This window comes from Cydia amplana, chromosome 27 (assembly GCF_948474715.1).
Source record: "Cydia amplana chromosome 27, ilCydAmpl1.1, whole genome shotgun sequence".
Classification (NCBI taxonomy): domain Eukaryota; kingdom Metazoa; phylum Arthropoda; class Insecta; order Lepidoptera; family Tortricidae; genus Cydia; species Cydia amplana.
Window position 1 is genome coordinate 2,904,580 of NC_086095.1, and position 23,663 is coordinate 2,928,242.

Here is a 23,663-nt window from a genome sequence, read left to right on the forward strand (position 1 = left end):
GCGGGCATTTTTCTCTGTCACTTTAATTACGCCTTCATTGGAGTAAAAGATAAATTCGGTTTTCGCGGCAACCCCTCTGATTTTGCCAGTATGCAATAAAATTGTCCATGGGCGAGGATAATTGCTTACCATTAGGCGATTAGTCTGTTGCTTTGCCTACTACATCCACGTACGTTGGTGCACCTATGAGTGCTCTTAAAATATTCACATCATAACCTCATATTCATTAGGTACATCTCAAAGTTATGTAATATCAGATGTATGCCGAGATTCGGCCCAGATGTATATGTAAATATACATACTATTTTAGCATATAAAGTATCATGTCACGGCGTGTTTGTTTTTAAAGTTGTTTATCTATGCCACGTTGCAAATAAGCGCACGGCCCACCAGACAATTGTTTCACCTTATCAAGTTATTACAAAGTAGTAAATTAGTCAAAATTTATTAACCTTTATACAATGCGGCGAGGCTTTATGGTCCTACTAAGCTAAAATAGGCCCTTGAGGCATTGTACCAAGGATGCATGCTGGCGGCATTTCCTCGCTGTATCGTAATGCTGATACGTTGTGCGAGGTAGCCGCTAGCTCTTCGGTCACCAGTTACGTCAACCAGACGCTTCGCGATTTCTGCGAAAAACTTGTGCGCGCAGGGACCCCATGGACTAGAGTTTAAATGTATATCGCTACCAGAGATGGGCAAAATGTAATCAACTAACGATTAACGATTAAGACTAAAATAATTAATTGCGACTGACGATTGAAAACGACGACTGATCAATCGTAGTTGTATAGAGTGCAACTAATTTAGTTGCAACTAAATTAGTTGCCGATTGATTACGGACAACTAATTTTTGTAATCGACTAATTAGTTAGACTATTTTTTCCGCGACTAATGTTAGAAGCAAATTAAATGGAAAACCTCGGTATGGCTATGTTGACAGCCAGCAGATTAACGCATGTATAAAAATGAAATAGCACATGTGTTACTTGCGATATTTTGACCATTTTTATGGAGTGTAAAATTTATCTTATCTAAGGGTAAATAAAATTTCCGTAATAAGTAATAAGCACCTAGAATCTAAAATGATTCATGACAACATGTTCAATATATAATATAATATGACCTAGAGACCTCAAACCATCTATGAGTATGAATTTATGAAGTATGAGTCTTACATCGAGTAGCCTGATCGATCAATTTGCTACCGCTTCAATATATTGGCAATAGCCCTAATAAATAAAATATGTATGTTGATTGATATATTTGAATGTAGAATGACGCAAGGAAATTGTACAATAGTTAACGCTGAGAGTTCTTTACAAAGAGGTTGAAATATTTTTAATGACCACACGTTGAAAACAAATTAGACCGCATAGATAATAAACAACATGCAGATGTCTCATGCAATAAATAGAACGTGTTTTTTTTAGAAAATGCGTCGGCACTTGCTTCAAAATGCAATAAACAACTTCCAGGTATAAGTAGGATTATCCCATAGTTTTGTCGCCGCGTGACACTAAAAAGAGTTTTATTATTGACAGCGACAGCAGAATATTGATAATTTCTTTGTCTAAGATTTACTCAGTATCGTGTACAACTTAAGTATTTATAATGCACCAATCTACATTATTGTTTGCGACTTGTAAACATTGCAGTTTTTCGCGATTTATCATTACCTGTATCCATAATATAACGATATATACTACACATATATCGCTATATTATTGCCCATAATATTACATTGTGATTCAAGCATTTCAAATTAAACGTATATACATAATTTTAGCTCAATCGGTTGAAGGTATCTGCTTCGAAAAAAGCTGCAAGATTCTACCCAAACCAACACAGGTACAACATACGAGTACCTCCAATGTACATACATACCAACTTTTAGTTACATATTGCAAGTTAAATAAAAAATGCAAAAACCAGCGATGTCATAGTTTTAATATAGATTTAACCGTGAAATGTAGTCGATTGAAACTAAAAGTAATTTAGTTGTTAGTTGTACATTCTCACAACTAATTTAATCGCAACTAAATTAATCGCGATTAAAAAATGACGATTGATATTTTTAATCGATTGATTAGTTAACTAAAAAATTAATCGATTAATGCCCATCTCTGATCGCTACACACAGTGCCTTGGTTTTTACTGTAATGCTGTGTCACTTATTTGAGTAATAAATAAATACACCTTATAAAACAAAGTCCCCCGCCGCGTCTGTCTGTTTGTATGTATGTTCGCGATAAACTCGCGTAAACTACTGTTCGGATTTTCATGCGGTTTTCACCTATCAATAGAGTGACTCTTGAGGAAGGTTTAGATGTAAAAGTTAAGGTTTTGTGTAGCCCGTGCGAAGACGGAGCGGGTCGCTAGTATCTTTATAAATCAGTCAATATGTTGCTTTTCGAAGTCATAAATTAGAAGTAGACTTGGCGAGATTTGCAGCAAACAAGGAAATAGATGACTGATAACCTCCGTTATCGGGCAGTTTTCTTATCAGTGACACATGGCCACGACTGTCATTGGTATAATCTTAATGATGTTGGCCATGCACATAGTCCATCGAATGCAGTTAAGAAACCTGATAACTTGAGGTTCTTTATTAATGATGTCTCTTACGCTTGTTTAGCACAGAAATATATAGTGGCTCCTCTGATGTTGCTGATGTCCATGGGCGGCGATGACTGCTTCCCATCAGGCGGCTCGTTTGCTTCCTATCGTTACATCAAAATAAGGGACGGCGCGCGGACTTGCATGCGATTTTAGTTACATTGCGGACTTTTGGTTAGGTCCAATTCAACCGACCGATCAAAACCCGCAATGTAATGAAACTCGCATGCGAGTTCTCGCATCGTTTAAATAAGCCCTAAGTCTGCAACGATTTTGATAGCAAACGCAGTGCAAGTGTTGTTTTAAACGTCAAACTTCTATGAAATTTTGACGTATGAATACTGCACTGCGTGTGCTGTCAATATCGTTGCAGACTTATCGTGGTCAAACTCTAGTATTATTATTTTCGTTAGATCTGATAATCTGAAACGTATATTGATAGAATTGTAGAATATAAATCTTAAAATAACAAAAAGGACACTCTATTTTTTTAGGGTTCCGTACCCAAAGGGTAAAAACGGGACCCTATTACTAAGACTCCACTGTCCGTCTGTCTGTAGGTATGTCACCAGGCTATATGTCATGAACCGTGATAGTAATTTTTACAGACGATGTATTTCTGTTGCCGCTACAACAACAAATATTTAAGTGGGGCTCCCATACAACAAACGTGATTTTTTTGCCGTTTTTTGCGTAATGGCAAGGAACCCTTCGTGCGCGAGTCCGACTCGCACTTGGCCGGTTTTTTATACTATAGATTATACAAACATCATCATCAATGTGTATTTAGAATTACGCGCACGCTCGATCAGTAATATCCGCCTACTGCGCTTTCGCCCTCCCACGCGATGGTTACGTTTCACAATAGATCACTTTCGCTATACTTACAACATGCTATTATGATCCGATGTTAATTCATACTCATTGAGATTTACTGAAAAAATGGGACTTGAAACGCTAGCCGCGCTCGAGTTTCTTTGATAATTACTGGCCATACAAGTGACACATTCGACATTTATGCTACTTTCAGTACTTTACGAAACTAGTTCCGATCAAACATCGTTTTTCTACGAACAGTTTTTTAAATTACCAACTTGTGCCTACAGTTTTGCCTGTCAAATAAGCTGGCAGTAATATATTAGAGTCTGTGCGGAAGGAGAAGAGTCGTGGAATGTATGGGGCCCAATATACATTCCACGACACTTCTCTTTCCGAAAAGACTATCAGAGAAGTTTTTTTTTATTATCGTTTTCTTGTACCATACCAGCATGACATGTACCATTATATGCATTATCCATCTGTTCATTATGCACTATCTTATCTTTGTTTTTCAAAAACCAATTCTCTAATTTCCAGGAAATTATCTACGACACCCCCCACCACTCCCGCCCCGCCACCCCCGAGCCGACGGACTTCCAAAAACTGCGCGACAGCTTCGAGAAACCAGCGCTGAAGCCGAAACCGATACTTAAACCGAAGAGTTTCGAGAACATCTGCGAGTCGGGGCAGCAGACGAGGTTCAAGAAATACGCTACGGAGAGGAAGAGTAGGAGGCTGGATGGGAGTGAAGTGAGGTTTGGGAAGGAGAAGAGCGTTCAGCTGGACGTGGATAGACAAAATGTGAGTATTATGTATTAATATAAGAAATTAAGAGGTTTAAGAATTACGTTACAGAGAGGTCTTAAGAGTAGGAGGATGGATAGGAATGAAGTGAAGTCTGGGAAAGAGAAGAGCGTTCAGCTGCACGTGGATAGACAAAATGTGAGTATTACCACGTATTACTTTTAATGTAAGAACATTGTGAGTCGGGGCAGCAGACGAGGTTCAAGAAGTACGCTACGGAGAGGAAGAGTAAGAGGCTGGATGGGAGTGAAGTGAGGTTTGGGAGGGAAAAGAGTGTTCAGTTGGACGTGGATAGACAAAATGTGAGTATTACCACGTACTATTAATGTAAGAACATTGTGAGTCGGGGCAGCAGAACAAAAAGATCGTCAATTATATACAGAAAAATAAATAAAAAATATAGTAATAATGGTTGCAACACAAAAATAGAAATAGTCTTAAAATATAACAATGTTTAAATCAGTAATGTCAATGAGAGAATAAAGTAAAAAGCAAATTAAAATGTCATAAAGACTTAACTAAAATCTAAATTTCCCTTACATGTCTTTGTTTATCAATATAGCTGCTTACGCTTACCTACATCTTTTCGGCCTTCGTAATTGTGTTACTAGTTATAATCGAAGACTATCGTCCTTGAACGTAACCAGTTGCGAACGAAGACTTTTGTCCTTGTTTGATACTGTTTGCGAATCGAAACCAGTTACGAAATTGGATATAATCGAACAGTTTTCGTACTTTTAGGAAAATTTTGGTATCGTAATCTTTCTTTTTAAGAAATTTAATTGCAATTAAGATATTTGAAAGAGTCTAACTATATTTGTATGCGCCTATCAAATGTGAAATGTACATCAAGGCGGTTTGTTTACAAAGGGCCTACCGGACGCGAAGTCGAAACTCGGCTATCTGCCTCTTTATCGCTTGAATATGCAAGAGTGATAGAGAGGTTAGATAACAAAATCGACTCTCTCGTTTGCGGTAGGCCCATAGATTGTGCCGGATTATGGTAGTGGCGCCCCCTACGCAGAGTTTCGCGTAATATTTCCCTATTGTATTTGCAGAGTAGGTCTCAGATAGCGTTGCATGGCATTTACAAATGTGTTGTATAATGACAATTATTATTACCGTTACCGTAGCTAAAACAATAGCGACGAACGGTTGCAAAAACTCGTAAATTTCATCAAAATCGATTCAGTAGGTAAAACACTGTGCAAAGCATTGGTACAATCTACGGGAAACAAACGTTAGCGTCTTCTAATATACACACAGCGCCATCTCTTGAACAATTAGGAAACTAAGTTACATTATAGGTACTTGTATTAGCACTATATCAAACTTGATCAAACCAAATCAAACGTGAGGTAAGTCTAGTAAATATATGTGACGTTATCTATGAAAAGGGACCTTATTGTCGAAGGCGCTTACGCCATTATTAACGATGCTCCGATATAAATACAATGCCGCGCGACGCTGTGCGGCGTAAGCGCCATCGACAATAAGGTCCCTTTTCATAGATAACGTCACATATGAAGAAAGAGTAGGTCTAGTAAATATATGAGAGACGCATTTTTGCCCAAGCTGAAATGGAGAATGATTTCTGTATTGTATTTAGATATTTTATACTTTCTAACCTAACTAGGTAATCTTGTATTTATATCTGGTCTAGAATATATTTTTAAATATTATCTAAACGTGAAATTAGCTGTTGTCTTTCAACATTTTTAAACAAACTAAAATGACTAAAGTAAAAATATTTCCTTAAAGGAGAGAAAATGATACAAACCTAATCTCACGCAGGCGGAGCCGCGAGCGAACCTAGTAAATATTATTATTCAATATTTTCATGAACTACGCCAAATAAAATTCAAATGTATAACGAAATACGAATCGAAATAATTAAGCCTACTAGCGACATCTATCGTCGGATAGCGAAACTAATGGCAGTTTAAAGTTACAAACTTATCCCGGTGGCGCTGCCGTCTATGCGCAAACGTTGAGTGAGTACGGTGTTATGTTAGTTCCAGGTTTTGCCGCTGTCATGAATAAAGTTGTTGTTTTGTTTCTAAAGATGTTTAACAGATGGCGCTAGTAGTACTGTTTTTTTATGATTTATAAAGGGCCATTGTCTGAAATGAAATAACTAAAATTTATTTACTATACATTTTTGAGATGAAAATGAGATGGCGAAACGACCTGGATTCATTCTGTGGCGACTGACTGGCGAAAGAGGCCTTTGCCCAGCAGTGGGACACAATATAGGCTAAAAAAAAAATATACGTTTTATAAATAAACAACATTTATGATATGAAATAAAATATGTAAATTTTTTGGAAACTTCCCCGGACGGCCTCCAAACTAGGATAAATCTGGGGAAACCCGGACGGATGGCAGCCTTATCCATAAGTCATGAATCACGAAATTCATGAATTGTAATATTTTCCGTACTACATTCTTGCAAATGACTAAATGATTAAAGGATTAAAAACCTCCAGCCGACCATGAGTTGTCCTTGAAAAAAAAACTAAAAAGTCATTTATAGTCGCAAAGAAAAGAGATTTATAGTCGGGCGTGGCTCACTCCGCGATTTCGTCGCTTTGCTACAGGTAGCTAAAAGTACATCCGTTCCACACCAATTTTGGTGGCTAGCCATAAGCCGCGCGTGGCGCTGTCGCCACCTAGCGGCCATATCTGTGCTGATCGTAACAGACGCGTTTTGTTAGAGAGTGGGTCTTCTGTACCTAGTACTATTATTTATTCTGTGATACAGTAAAAAAAAATACAAACAAAGAAAAAGGAAATAGACACAATAAGTCCAATAGGGTTGTTTGCAAGCAGAAAGTAAATAATTTATTTTTTTACAAGCAGAAACGTCTGCGACCGATGCTATTAAGCTTAGAATAAATTTAAAAGTGGAAAAATTACTGTCTTGGGTGAGACTTGAACTCACGGCCTCTGGACCTTGGTGGCTCAGATGGCAGAGCGCTGGAATATCGATCCAGAGGCCGTGAGTTCAAGTCTCACCCAAGACAGTAATTTTTCCACTTTTAAATTTATTCTAAGCTTAGAAAGTAAATAAGTTCCAGTGTTATATAAATAATGATAATAATGATAGATGTTAGCTACTTAGACAGTAAGCTTTCTGTGATAAATAATAACATAATAACATGACCTTTACCACAGAATAAATAATTGTACTAAGTACAGAAGACTCACTCTCTAACAAAACGCGTCTGTTACGATCAGCACAGATATGGCCGCTAGGTGGCGACAGCGCCACGCGCGGCTTATGGCTTTCCCCAAAATTGGGGCCGAACGGATGTACTTTTAGCTACCTGTAGCAAAGCGACGAAATCGCGGAGTGAGACACGCCTGCCTTTACTTCGTACCTACTTACGCAGAATCACAACGGACTAGGTTAAGTGGCTGTTAAGCCTCCTGATACCCAGAAACATTTTTGTTTTTCAATTTAGAACCCTATAGTCACACAATAAAAGTTCAAAATAGATTGTGGAATATGTACAAAAATTAGTACGCGGGGTCTCAGGAGGCTAGAAGTAAAAATAAACCATTAAGGTGATAGAAAAGGGAGCGGCCTTAGCGTGCTTCCTAGCGATAACTACACTAATGCGTTGTGGGTGTGGCTACTATGGCTGAGGTTAGCCGTGAGGGGTGCTTCAAATGTTTTCTTAATTAATTGAAAAAGTTGTGTCTATTTTTAGGGTTTTGTAACTAAAGGACCCAATGAGATTGTCAAAAAACAGTTTAAGGCACAGTAATATGTATAAGTTACTCTATGGTTTACGATATGCTAGTGCTGCACTCTGGCGGCAGAACATTGCAGTAATACCATTGCCAACAACAACAACCCGTTGTCATCTCATGATGGGCCAGGAGGTATGCGCGTGGAAAAGTGTTTAAGCGCTCTAAGCACTTTTAGTGCCGACTGTACAATCATTGAGAACATAGTTATCTGTGAGTCACGAACGGAACGAAACGTGAGCGCGCCGGGCTTACATGGCGGCTTACCTGACCGTTAAATAAAACGATGATGAATGATGATATTATAATAAAAAGATTTGTGATGGGTTTTAAGTACCTAGTATTAAATAAAATTGCCCAGTATTAATTAAATCCTTATAAAATGATATACTACTTAACATAATACTAATAACCAGATGTCACAAGTTTCGCTACTGACTGACGGAAAATGTACCTACTACTGAAACAATTTAAAACTAATTTAAGCAAAAGCTGTTGAATATAAAGTTTCGGTTAATCCGGTTATAGGTAATATTAACTAAAAATTGTCGAGCATTAGAGTTTTAGATCACCGCTACATCTATTGGCAACAAGCAGAACTGATAATGTCCGCTACTTGACGTTAGATGTCGACTACGAAATAACTCGCGTTTGGGTAAGAACACAGATGTATGGAGTTACCACTCTTTCTTTACTTATATTGCTCTATGATTAAAGTAAAAAAAAATTGGTAAAGGAGCGTTTTCCAAAAAAAATTTACATTTCATTCATGTCTTCAAAATATTGACTTCTTGGGCTCATTTAACTCAGAATCATTTGTACATTCACGCCTCATACATGAAAAAATGTGTCCCAAGATTGTACAAATGATTCGGAGGAAAATGAGCCCAAGAAGTCAATATTTTGAAGACTTGAATGAAATGTACATTTTTTTGGAAAACGCTCAAAAACATATTTCTTCGATTATTTTTATATTAAGCCCGATCAAAAGAGACTTCATAGAACTGTCATAGCTATCATACTACGCGAGAGGTAGAGTTAGACCAAGATAAGTCTGCAGCGATTTTGATTACACACGCAGAGCAAATGTTATTTATACGTCTTAATTTCATAGAAGTTTGACGTTTAACATAACACTTGCACTGACTGACTTATCTTGGTTTAACTCTATAGCCCTTAGTACAGAATAAATAATAGGTACTAGGTACAGAAGAGTCACTCTCTAACAAAACGCGTCTGTTACGATCAGCACAGATATGGCCGCTAGGTGGCGACAGCGCCACGCGCGGCTTATGGCTAGCCACCAAAATTGGTGTGGAGCGGATGTACTTTTAGCTAACTGTAGCAAAGCGACGAAATCGCGGAGTGAGCCACGCCTGCCCTTAGTGTCGACATGTAAACCGACCTTTACTGCGCAAGGGCGGAACGGCTCAGTTCGCAAAATGCAACGGTCGGAGTCGCATGACTCAACGTTATTATAGAGTGGATGTTACCGCGAAAAATTACCGTTAACACTGTGAAAATAGTTGTTATTACCGCAACGTGAGAGTGACTAGTGGTGTGATCAAACTTTAGAGTGGATTTTTTTATAATTTAAAAGTAATCTTTAAAATAACATGTTATGTCTAATGGTGTAACGGATAAATATCGTCCTGTTAGTTAAGAATTTAATGTCAAAAGTGATAACTAAATTGTTATTTAGCGTTGGAAAACGTTTTAGAAATGACAAATAACACAAACTACAAAATTTTAAGTTCAAGCAAAAAAAACTTTTTTATAGTATAGTAATATAGTGTCTTGTACCTAAATACAATTATTTCAGTTGAAATGGATGTCATTAAATAAATTAAATAGGTAAGTGATTAGTTAATTATGTTTTGAATGTTTTTAGCACTAATGATGACTTATAAATGTTTTGTTTTCATTTTCTCACGGTAAATAATGTGGCATGTATGACAGAATAATAATGTTGTTAAACCAATACATATTTATGTAGAATTCTCGTAAACATAATGAATAAACCTGAACCAAAATAAAGCTAGGTTTATAGTATGGGATCTAGGAGATGGCATACACAAATATACAAATATGTACCTATGTAGAAAATCTGCATGCCTTGATAACAAATATCCTTGCACATTAAGGCGCCCGTCGCCCATTAGTTAATAATTAGATATAGGCAGCTGTAATGAAACCAGCATGCGAGTTGGCGCAATTTTAATTTTCTCAAGTTTATACAAAATACAAAATAAACCTCTTGCCCTAACTCTCCCGCTTTGTCAGAAACTCAGTTAAGGCTCTGGAAGTCGCCAGCAACATGCTGAGGTGAGACCATTTCGTGGCACTTTATCCTTTTATTCTCTGTTATATCTCTGTTATATCTGTTTCTATTTTGTGTTTGTGCTCACGAATAAAATTATTTCTATTCTATTGTATTCTAAATAGGTAAGTCCTTTCAGAAGTAAAGCGTACACAATGTTATTGTTCATAATATTTAGTGAAAGCGCGCCCGCGGAGCGTTGCAGTTGTGTTGTGCATTTTAAGTGTGTGTACCAAATCAAATTAGAATGGGGTCTGTGTGTAATTCAGCACTGGGTTTGAAAGTGTAGTATAATATTTCCATATTTTGACACTGTAGATTCCTACTTTACTTTTCATCCTCGTATAAAAAGTTTAACTTTAATTGAAAACATTTTATTTGTAGTTGGAGAAACTTAGTTCAAACAATTAAAAACGGTATTATAATTGGTCAAACCAATTTGTCAGTAAATAGGAACAAAAAACTATACTCATCCTTTTCTTTTGGGTGCTAGTAGTGTAAGACAAAGATAGTATGATTATCTCTGTCTATGTTTGAAATGAGACAGTCCTTTGACAAACTATATATGTGACGTTTTCAATTAAAAAGTATCATATCGCCGGTTGTCGATAAGGTTGATTTCAAATTGAAGCTTTCTGGAACTAGCGCCCTATTGACAAATGACAGCCAACAATAAGTAACCCTGTTGGTTGAAAACGGCACGTATTATGTCTTCCGCATAGTAATGTGCGAAAAATAAAAACACCAATTTTATTAATCTCACAAAAAAAAACACTATTTATATTTTTAGAGAAAAAAAAAGAAGAAAATGAAAGTAATTTTTATCTAATGCTCCAGTATGTACTTATACAGTCAGCAGTAGAAGTTGCTAAGCGGGCGAGGTGTTCAAAATTACCTTGACACGCTCTTAACGATAAAGTCGCGTCAAGATAATTTTGAACACCTCGCCCGCTTAGCAACTTCTGCTGCTGTCTGTACTATTAAATAAAATAGAAAGTGTCAGTGTTTGTGCACGCATCCCCAGTGCGATTTATGGACTTGAACAGTGCCTTTATTTATCCTACGTAATTGTAGAGTAATTTAAAGTGACGAAGTGAACTATTGTGCCGTACACACAATGGCTACCGGAAACGGGTATATGTTTACCATTGTCTAGTAAATAAGTATATGGTTTTGATTTTGCGACGTGGCAGAGTTAATAAAAAAATGGTCCTCACGTATTTTGGATCATCGATAGAAAGTCTTTACTACGGTTTACAAATTTTCAGTATATGATCATTTATTTTCATTAAACATAGAACAACATTAACAGTTAACTGCATGTACAATGGTACAAGAGGTGGACTTAATGCCATAAAGCATTTTCTACCAGTCATCCAAGGATGAGGGAAATTGTTAACGAAAGCAACCAGTTGGGCTAGATTGCCTGTTACGGCGTAAATTGACGTCATCGGCTAAATTTCCTTATGGAGCTTTAGGGCTAGCTAAAAATACGCGCCACGAATCATCGCAAAGTGACTCAGTTCCGTTAAGAGCCCATCAACGTGCACACTAGCGCCACTGCTAAATAATCGTGATTATTTAAATTTAACGAAATATATTTAAAAAAGGGGGCCGCTACGTACTTTATCTTGTATTAAAGTACCTTTTGAAGACATCAAACTAGTTTCTATGTTGCTGGATTCGTCAGTCTAAAAACTCAAAATAAAACGGCCGTTTTAACTTTGGACGCATAGATTGACGAATCCAGCAACATAGAAACTAGTTTGATGATGTATTCAAAAGGTACTTTAATACAAGATACAGTACGTAGCGGCCCCCTTTTTAAAATATATTTCGTTAAATTGCAATAATCACGATTATTTAGCAGTCACGCTAGTGTGCACGTTGATGGGCTCTTAAAGAGAATTTGAAATAGAGACGGATTGTCAAATTAAATTATGTAGCTGCAATACATTTACTGCCAAAGGGCATGTATTTTTTAATTTTTAACAAGCAGAAACGTCTGCGAATAAATTTAAAAGTGAAAAAATTACTGTCTTGGGTGAGACTTGAATTCACGGCCTCTCGATCGATACTCCAGCGCTCTGCCATCTGAGCCACCAAGACCTCATCCATGGCCAGCAAATCTTTCCACCATATGGGTCAAGGGGACCCGAGCGGCATTTACCGTAAGAGCGTTACACTTCTTGAACGGCTACCGGAGTTCCAAGTCATATTGGAAATTCACCAGTTACGATGCGCTACCCATACTATTTTTTAATTTTTAACAAGCAGAAACGTCTGCAATCGATGCTATTAAGTTTAGAATTTTAAAAGTGAAAAAATTACTGTCTTGGGTGAGACTTGAACTCACGGATGGATGAGGTCTTGGTGGCTCAGATGGCAGAGCGCTGGAGTATCGATCCAGAGGCCGTGAGTTCGTCTCACGCAAGACAGTGATTTTTCCACTTTTAAATTTATTCTAAACTTAAAGGGTATGTAGGCCAAAGGTATGGTGCAATCCTTTCGAGCGATGGCGCCATAACCTTTGGCCTACTGTCGAGTAGATGGCGTTAATTTCAATATTTAATTTTTATTTAGCCGACCCCACCTAACGTGGGAATGTGCAATGAAGAAGAAGAGTTATCTTGACAATATCGTGATTTTTATGCCTGATAATTATCGATTTGATAATAACCTAAAATTTAAAACCTAAAATGTAAAAATTGGCCTAATCATTATATTTTACTATCAAAGATTCAATGAAAATAAATATATAGCACTATCCATACCATACCTGGGATAATTAACAAAGACTAAGGCCCTATTTAGACGATGCGAGAACTCGCATGCGAGTTTCATTACATTGCGGGTTTTGATCGGTCGGTTGAATTGGACGTAACCGACAGTCTGCAATGTAACTAAAATCGCACACGAGTTCGCGCGCCGTCTAAATCAGCCCTAATTATCTGGATAATTTCGAACCCTGCATGAGAGGATGGAATGTGGATCGCAGTGTTTTGAAAACACCCTGACACAGCTATACCCTGACCGCGGCAGGCCACTGCTCTCAGTATGTGAAACGCCGTTTCATAGGTTTTTTCCATGATATATGCACAGTTGCATATATAGAGGAAATTGAGCGATAACATAAAAATACTGCCTCGTTATCGTTATTCCGGTAGTGAGTAATACTAATGATTTGTTAACGAAATACATTTAATTTGTAAAAAAATGGTTCTATTAAAATTAAGAAAAGAGTGTAGGTATAGAGAGTTACTGTAAGGTAAACTATGTAGCCATAGTACATTTACTGCCATCTTTCGACAGAAGATTAAAACTGTTAGAACGCCATTTGACTTTGATCCTTATTCTTTCACTGATATGTGTCAATTTGTTAAATGTCAACAATTAACGCCATCTACTCGACAGTACGCCAAAGGTATGGCGCCATCGCTCGAAAAGATTGCACCATAGCTTTGGTCTAGTCTCGAGTAGATGGCGTTAATTTTTGACATTTAACTAATTGACACATCAGTGAAAGAATAAGGATCAAAGTCAAAGGCGTTCTAGCAGTTTTAGTCTTCTGTCACAGAATAAATAATATATAGTACTAGGTAAGTACAGAAGACTCGCTCTCTAACAAAACGCGTCAGTTACGATCAGGACAGATATGGCCCCTAGGTGGCGACAGCGCCACGCGAGGCTTATGGCTAGCCACCAAAATTGGTGTGGAACGGATGTACTTTTAGCTACCTGTAGCAAAGCGACAAAAGAAGTGTATAAGAATACTAGCAAATATAAATGACATGGAGAGTTGCCTCCCTTATTTCAAAAAAATGAAAATATTGACGTTAACTTCACTATACATTTTTGAATTGTGTAAATTAGTTAAAAAACAAAAACATTTATTTGAGCGAACAAGAGATAACTTTCCAAGGTATCAAAATCTGCGGAAAAGAAACAAATTAGTTAGCACTTTCACAAATCTAAAAATAGTGAATTCCGGTCCTTACCATATGGCAGTCACAGTATATAACAACATACCGTCAGAACTAAAACATATAGAGAAAGATTCAACATTCTTTAACAAACTAAAAAAGTTCTTGATGGAAAACTCATTTTACAATATAAAGGAGTATCTTAATTATAAGTCTTAATAATGTTAATTGCTAGTGTGTGCTAGTTTATAAGTATTAGTTTTTAAGTCTTTATGTATATTGCTGTGCCCCAACGGGGTTTATGCTGGAACATGTAAATACTTTTAAATCTTGTAAAACCCATAAAAGCAATGAATAAAAAAAAAATCGCGGAGTGAGCCACGCCTGCTTTTGTCGAAAGATGGCAGTCAATTTACTGTGGGTACATAATTTACTTATTTACTTTGACAATCCGCCTCTATTTCAAATTGTCTTTGGTCTATATGAAAATGTAATATTAGAAAAATTGAACACATTCCACCATACCATGTACCAAATAAACATACCCAATGAAACTTTGATAACGGTGTGACATCACCGAAACGGTCTTTTGTTGAAATTACGTCACCTCTTTATCTTTTACGTTTCGACACCGTTATCTTGCGCGCCTTTGTATGATAACTTGAACTGATACATATGCTACCTATAATAATTTATCTTGTTCTATGTTACTGTTAGATATTTTCTGAAATAAAAAGAAAATATTAAAATATTAAAAAAATATTAAAAGTAACATAGCCGATTTTAAAAAGCGTAATGAATTGCCTCCTAACTTTAATAATCCAGATCAGATTAACAGCCACTTTCTTAATTTACCTACTAGAAGAGGTGTCACCCTAACCAGTTTAATGTATTATGAGTTCCATAGATTTGGTTCTGCGAAGTTCATGTTAAAACCAGTAGATGAAAGCACTGTTTTGAGGATCATTAAATCCTTTTCAAGCAATGCAGTAGGCACTGACAACATCACGTTGGATATGGTTGAACTTACCTTGCCTAGAACCCTATTTATCATCACAAGTATCATCAACCAATCCATCTGCACTGGTGTTTTTCCAGATGACTGGAAATCGGCGATAGTTAGGCCTATACCCAAAACACCTCAACCTACTGACTTAAAGGACCTCAGGCCTATTAGCATTCTGTGTTTCGTGTCGAAAATTCTAGAAAAAGTGGTATGTCGGCAAGTAACAGATTTTTTAGAAGCAAATAACATATTACCAAATAAGCAGTCTGGATTTCGGAAAGGGCGCAGCACAGCCACGGCACTCCTGGACGTGATCGATGACATACTAACAGCGCAGGATAAAGGAGAGGCATCTATCCTAGTCCTCCTAGACTTTTCCCGTGCCTTCGACACTATAAATATTTCACTATTGCTGTCTAAACTTGCTTACTATGGTTTCGACGTCGGAACCATAAAATGGTTTGATAGCTATCTCTCTGGCCGTTCGCAGAAAGTTGGGCTTCGTAATTATTCTGGACTAACAGATTACTCTTTAAATGTATCTGTAAATTGCGGAGTCCCTCAGGGGTCGATTTTGGGTCCCGTTTTGTTTATTTTGTACGTGGCAGACATTGCTAGTTGTATAAAGAACTGTCACTATCACATGTATGCAGATGACCTACAAATTTATAAAACGTTCCATCCTCGGGAGACACAAACTGCTGTGGAGCTGTTGAATCAGGATCTTGATCGTATCGACGTTTGGTCTGGACAGTGTGACTTAGTCCTTAACCCCAACAAGTCAAAGTTTCTAGTGCTTGGCACTAAAGGCCAAGTTGACAAAGTCACCAGGTTTGATATTAATGTTATGCTCGGGAGGGAACGCCTCGAACGAGTCTCTGCAGCCCGTAACCTCGGCCTACTCTTAGACGAGGGCTTGCGTTTTGAACAAAATGTACTCGATGTCGCTAAAAACTGCTACTATAGATTGAAAGTACTATATCAGGTTCGCCAATATCTCAGTGTCGACCTTAGAATAAAATTATGCGACACTTTAATATTATCCAAACTCAACTATGTCGACACTGTGATTAATGGTTGCTTACTGGCGCGTTCGAAGGCACTCCTTCAACGCATCCAGAATGCTTGTGCCCGTTTCTGTTTCCCCATCCCTCCACGTACTCATGTCACCCCTTATCTTAACAGTGGTAAGATGTTGAAAATGGAAGCACGTCGTTCGTTGCATTTTGCGACCCTACTTTTCGGTGTAGTAAAATTCCAACAGCCCCAATACCTTTTTAACAAGTTGTCGTTCTCCTCCCGCCCAATGAGAGATGCCATTCGACTTCTCTGTCCGAGACGCGGCGGTTGCGCAGCGTTTCGTGGCAGTTTTCGCTATTCTGCCACGAAATGCTGGAACAACATACCCCCTCCAATACGTAACTTAAAAACATTACATACTTTTAAACTTAAATTTAAACAATATCTTTTCAGCTTGCAACTGCCGTGTTCTTAGCGTTCCATGCAGCTTAGCTATATAATTTATTGGTAGGTATATTTTACTTACTTCCGGCGTAATACGGTGCATAAAAGATTTTTTTTTTTTTCTTTTGTTGGTTAAAGCCGTCAATCGTTGCCTTTTCTGTAAACCTATTTACAACTACCAACTCACCTATTTTATATTATTATTACGCTGCACAAACTTCTTCAATGATAATTTTAACTTGTAGTACGTGCTTTATCATGTAGCCTGTTCCATGAATGTTACAGAGAGGCAAAGCCAAAATTAAAAATATGTATCTGATTTATGAACATAACTCCTACGTTGAACGATTCCCGCGCTGTCAACTGTCAATGTCATTGTGTTTATTCATGTTAGCCTAGACCATTAGGGCTTAATAAAATATAACTTTTTTAACAGGAAATAATAGTAAATATATAATAAATATGTGAAAAAATAAAATATTAGTGTACGACAGTCCGACCAATTACAAAATTGGAAGAAAATACAAGAAGACTGAAGAAGAAAATGCTACTTTCGCGACCAAGGTCAAAGGCGGCGTCGTTTCGTGGATAGCATGACTATCCACCCGGACATGTTGCATATCAAAATAAGAATCTAGCAGGGCATGGACGTAGGTACCTACTTTTTATTTTAGGTCTGCATCATCATCTCCATCTCCGCCAGCGGCGTAGAGAAAAAAGCGATTTTCGCGTGGCGTATAAAAAGCAATCTGTGCCCTCCTCGCTCGCCAGCGACCGAATGTTTAATACATATCTAAAATTCCGAAAGGGAAATAAACGCAAAGTAGGAAATACAGTGGACCCAGTATCAAGTGCTTATTTGTTCATGATTTTCGACGTTTGTGCTACTTGTGCATTCTGGATTTTTTGGAACACTATTCTAGCTAGGTGTATATCTGTCCGCTAACTGCACATGGTGACTGAGCTGTGCACTGCATTCTGGAGCACTATTCTAGGTGCGTCTGTCTGCTAACTGCACACGGTGGTTGTGCTGTGCACTGTGCATTCTGGAGCACTATTCTAGGTGCATCTGTCTGCTAACCGCACACGGTGGTTGCGCTGTGCACTGTGCATTCTGGAGCACTATTCTAGGTGCCTCTGTCTGCTAACTGCACACGGTGGTTGTGCTGTGCACTGTGCATTCTGGGCCACTATTATAGGTGTGTCTGTCTGCTAACTGCACATGGTGACTGAGCTATGCACTGCAATCTGGAGCACTATTCTAGGTGCATCTGTTTGTAAAATGGCTATACTAAGCTTTTTGGAGTACTAACCTAGGTATCTCTGATGATATTTGAACTTGGCAATCTTTCACATACTAATACTAGGTGTGTTCAATGCCAGTATATTTGGGACATTGTGGTGTTGTCACTTATTCCTTACTAACAGCACTGAGATATGGCTCATATCCTACCTGCCAATGGCAGTGGACTTAAGGCCACAAGTCTTGCTAGAACTGGGTTTTGTGGCCCCATGAGTTAATCAATGTGGTATGCCAAATTAGGCCGTCTCTTGATATGTACTCATCTTCAAGTAGGTGAATTAAAATATTTATTCTTATTTCAGCAAGCAAGGAATTAAGCGAGTAAATCTTGACATCGTGAGACGGAGGCACCAGAAATCTGGATATGGAAAAATCCTAATAAGACAACCTCGTTGTTTGTTTTTTCAGATGTATAATTAAGAACATTACAAAACCAGTATGACCCAAACAAGATTATGCAAAAATAATCTGCGCTGTAAAATTTTATTGGCAGCGACTTGAACTGCGGCTGGTGAGATGCTTGTCAGTAATGAATAAGGCTAAGTATTTGTTTGCTAACTGTGATGATTTAGCTCTCAATCAATTTTGTGCTGCAACCGGCTGTCGCTTTTAAGTGACTGACTTTCATTTGTGTGACTGTCATCGCTGAGAATCTTCGCTAAGGCAGCGGTCCTTTAAATACTATTAAAGCACAATAAATGGCATTAGAGATTTCTTTAAAACATGCTGTCGACAAGTGATATTATAAGAAAATCTAACAGAAAAACTAATAGCTTACGGCCCGGTACTTCAACTTCAAGGGCTCGATTATCAATCATATTTTCCAATGTATGTTTTGCTGTTACTATTTGTTTCATATAATAAAGTGTTCATTTAACATTACAACATACAAAAAACCCTGGTCAAAAGCAGCGATAAGGAAGCGGAGCAACACTTTCCTCTCTGCAGTCACAATGTGGTCGCACTCAAGTGACATTACAACAGCCTGTGTTCATTTAGAACAAATTCTCAAAAGCTGTGGTTTATTTAAATACACTTCTTTAATTGCAGTGACATCATATTTACAAGGATTCTGTCATACAAAATTAAATTTTGTCTGTGCTAATACCTAGAGGTATTCCGAAATATGATCAATTCTGTAAAATTGATAGTCAAATACTAGAAAACTATGTGACTGTGATATATACTGTGTGTATATGCCTATGATGTCCTTATAAAATAATGTACACTTTATACAGTTTAATATTGACTTCAATATTTTCTCTACCAAATCCTAAGAGAAATAAATACAGATACCTATAGAAGAAGTAAATTTATTGCAACTAAGCAGTTTAAGTCAACAGGGAATTGGAACTGTTATGAAACTAATGAAGTAATGACATAAGTCCTTTTATTAGACTATTAGACTAGGTGTCGATATGTGTCAGACCTTTCATGAAGTGTCTAAGATCTAGAGGTCACATAATGAGCAATTGTTTAGATTATATATCTATTGTTGAAGCTTATTATTATAAATGTTATTTATACCATGTAGGTGCATACATATACAAGATACACTTAATTAGTCTTGATACCATTACCTATATGGAGCTATAATCAAATGAAATTAGCTCCTTAGTACTTACCTCAGAAAGCTGGGTAATACTATAATTATTTCTTTAGCCGATAAGGATAAATACAAACTTAAACAACAGATAAAGTCCTTTATATATTGGTCACATTGTAATTAGTTTTAATGAACTTTGCTCATATAAATGGGTTGTTGTACCTATAACTACAAGTTATAGGTACCTATAACTACAAGTTATAGATATTTAAGTTTGGCTAATGAATATGGTTATGTGTGTATTTAAAGAGCTGAATAGATAAAAGTACCTATACTGAATTTCGTATATTTTAAAGAAATACAATGCCAATATATCACCTAGTGTGACATAATTTGGTGGCTAATTAAAATAAAGGGTTATAAATATATATTTTTTCCAGATATTTAATTACTTACGGTAATACTTACACCCGTGTGGAAATTATTAAATAAGCCTAATAGAATGAATTAGGTACATTAATTTTGTTCAGGTTATGGTGGTCTTGTTTATGTTTAAAGACCCTCTTTTCCGGTTTACCACACTGAGATACATCTGAGAGAAGACAACACAGCTATCGCAATTATTTATAAACCGGTGAAATGAAATACAGTATTTTTTATGTCTAGGAACATTAGCAGTGGTGTGAAAAGAGAAATTACAATATTCTACTTAAATGCTATATGTGCTTTAAGTGTCATAAGCTGATTGAGAGAAAATAATGTAAGATTTCAGATTTAACGCAAATTAAATTTGAAATTCTTACAACATTTTGGAAATCCATATACCTCACGAGTTATTGGTTATTATATAAATATCCTGGTGAAGTAACCCAGATGTTTTTTCTACATAAGTAGATGCTTTTGCAAAAAATATTTTATCTATGTTTTCCTTCCAACTGAAACGAAATCTAAGGTATTAAAATTTAGGAAAAGTAGAAGGCATCAAGGCACGGTCATTGTAACTACTCAGTTTACAAAATATTTACACGCATATGTACATATAATTGTATAAGATTTGCGCCCCAACTCTCATTTATAAAAACATATTTTATTAACTGGTTTCAAGTTTCAACAGCGGTTACCCCATTATCCATTATCCTGGTTACCCCAGTGTTATCCAGGAAGTGCCATCAGCCATCACTGAAGGAGAAGAGGAAGAGGAGAAAGGAGTACAGTACGGTGTAATCCCTTGCGCCCAACACCGTCAAGCACACACACACACACAGTACACACTTGAAATACTGGTGTATGTTATGTAAAAATAATTACATTAATTATTTTATGGCATCTGTTTCAGAAGTGCTTGCCGTTTTTAATAGCATTATGTAATGAGGGTATAGATGTGTAAATAATTGTAAATCTGCTCTTGTGCTTTTATTGGGGAATAGGCTCTCCTCAAATGATAGAATTGAACACTTTGTGAAGAACGTTTTTTCGATTGCACCAAACTCAACCTTAAAGTGTGACCTAGTACCCTTAATCGGTCTTAAATTATTTATTAACAATGTCACCAACTAATGAAAATCATTCATTACAGGATTAAGAAAAAGTAAAAAATTACTTTATCACTTTTATTAGCTGTTGTGATTGTACCTATACAACGTGCAAACCCTGTCCTTGAAAAAATATCAAACTTTACTGTTATTCTGATTGATAAATTTCAGCAACCCTTGCTATCCATAGCATTAATTTTTTCAGGGAAAACACTAATTTCAAATTGAATGAGGTGTAAAACATTGATTACCTGTATATATAAATAACGAACAATAATATTCGTGATGGTAGTTAACTTGTTAGTGATTATTTATTGCCCTCAGAATCATGAAAAAATCACTTCCCAAACGATTTGTAGAGGGATTACATAAGTCAACTCTTAAAGATTTGTATTGATATATTTTTATTTTCATCACCTATTTAACCTGTTATGTGTTGTGTCAACCGTAAATCGTTTAGGAGTTGGTGGAAGAAAAACATCAAGGTGGAGTGATTCTTGTAATGATTTTTCTCAATTTCATAATCATGGTTCCATCCAATAATTTTGGTAAATCCTTACTATGATAAATGAGAAAATAAGTGTTACTTAAAGGTGTAACCAACAATAACACACTGCCAAGAGTTGCTTATAGTTGTTGTATTCGCCAACAGATGCATCTCATGCTATCCTTTGATTTCTTTCCTATAATAATTAAGTTGTATGTGGTATTTGGTGGTATAAATGAAAATACTTACCTATTAATAAATAAGGATCAAATTATTTTTGTTTCAACTATCTATACTATACGATAGACAGTTTGATGAAATGATATCACTAGATCTCTAAATAATGTTGTAAACTAAATATACATACCTATATTTTGAAAATAGTTAATGATAACTAAAAAGGTACCTAATTTAAAATGAAATAATAAATCATTGTTAATCAATGATTTCATTGTTGTAATACAAAGCCAAAACAAACTTTGAATACTTATCTCTAAACATCTACAAGTTAAAATTATCATTGAAGAAGTTTGTGCAGCGTAATAATAATTGGAAATTAAACGAACTTACCTGTAAGTGAAGTTCATTTCAATTATATTAGCTGCACAAACTTCGAAATGATAACCCATCCCGCCCAGTACCCACGTTGTCCTGAGACAGCCAGGGATTCGTGTACCTATAATCCCTGTCAAAGTTATGGCAATATTGGCTTTGCTGAATTGGGGGCCAAGTTGTTCCATCTATTGGCGTATTCACTGCCAGCGTGAGCTGAAAGCATAGCGGATACCATATGTTTTTTCCGCTTTGTAGCGATAAGTACCTAAGAATAGAGAATCCTAGCGGGCTACTGGCAGTGAAAGTGTTATGTCTTGGCTTGTTACTCTAAACTAAATGACATTGACAGTTGACAGCGCGGGAATCGTTCAACGTAGGAGTTATGTTCATAAATCAGATACATATTTTTAATTTTGGCTTTGCCTCTCTGTAACATTCATGGAACAGGCTACATGATAAAGCACGTACTACAAGTTAAAATTATCATTTCGAAGTTTGTGCAGCTAATATAATTGAAATGAACTTCACTTACAGGTAAGTTCGTTTAATTTCCAATTATAATTCTTTATTTATTCGAGTTCCCTTTTTTATGTATATATGCTCCACTATATTTAATATTATACTAAATACATGCTTTGCCTGACTATATATATTTACATATTCCCAACCCACTCACTTCCATATCAAATTTCACTTTGTTTCTTTTTCTTTGTCTTCATGTATAAGTTTGTAATTTGTGTTAAATATTAATTAGGTACTGAATCACATTTTGACACTGCCTTTACTGTTCTGAGCTATCTTCTTGCCCTGGGCTCCACGGAAGACCAGCGCTATAGCATATATATTATGTTACAGCATATGCTGAGTGGTGTCCATTTGTAGCCTCTATAGCAGCATCAATACTACGATTATTATTGCATGTTAGTTTAAGCTACTAATAGTTTTAACTGTTTAGTGTATAAGATCTTCTTTCTTAAATGTATATGTGTGGTGCTGTATGTAGATGGTTTTTGCAATAAACGTTTTTCTATTCTATTCTATTCTATTCTAAAAGGCTTACCTTAATGTTCATGAGAATCTAGTTCTAGTTAACCTGACATTGTATAATTTAAATTTAGTTTGCTCATTATCAATAATGGAAAATGTAATTAAGAATAAGTGTTAATTTAATCTTATCTGTACCAACAATGTTTTGACGTGTAATGTATCCGTGCATATACGGAATAAAGAAATATGAAATATGAATCCTTAAATCCATTTTTAAAAACGATGCTATTTTTGATTTTAAGAATATTATATGCAATTTATTTTAGTATAATACTATTCTTACCTCAGTCAAAATGGGGATATTAGGATCAGGAGTTTTCGTCTTATTTGACGCCCTCGCTCCGCTCAGCTTTTTAAATTCAATAGACCCCTTTTGGCGCCCCTACGCAGAGTTTCGCGTAATATTCTCTATTGGTAGTGTGAATAAAATATCGGATTAAGCTTCTTATCGGATTCGTAAGTGGGATCTGACAAAGTGTAAA

At 36.5% G+C, this 23,663-nt stretch overlaps 1 protein-coding gene across 1 annotated transcript in view; it reads left to right on the plus strand.

Moving 5' to 3' along the window:
- The window catches only part of LOC134660518 (DENN domain-containing protein 2B-like), a 73,636-nt gene that overhangs the window by 19,655 nt on the left and 30,318 nt on the right, over positions 1-23,663 (plus strand). The window contains exon 2 of the mRNA XM_063516291.1: positions 3,976-4,239. Within this exon, the coding sequence (XP_063372361.1) occupies positions 3,976-4,239 (264 nt within the window). The remainder of the gene's footprint in view (positions 1-3,975; positions 4,240-23,663) is intronic.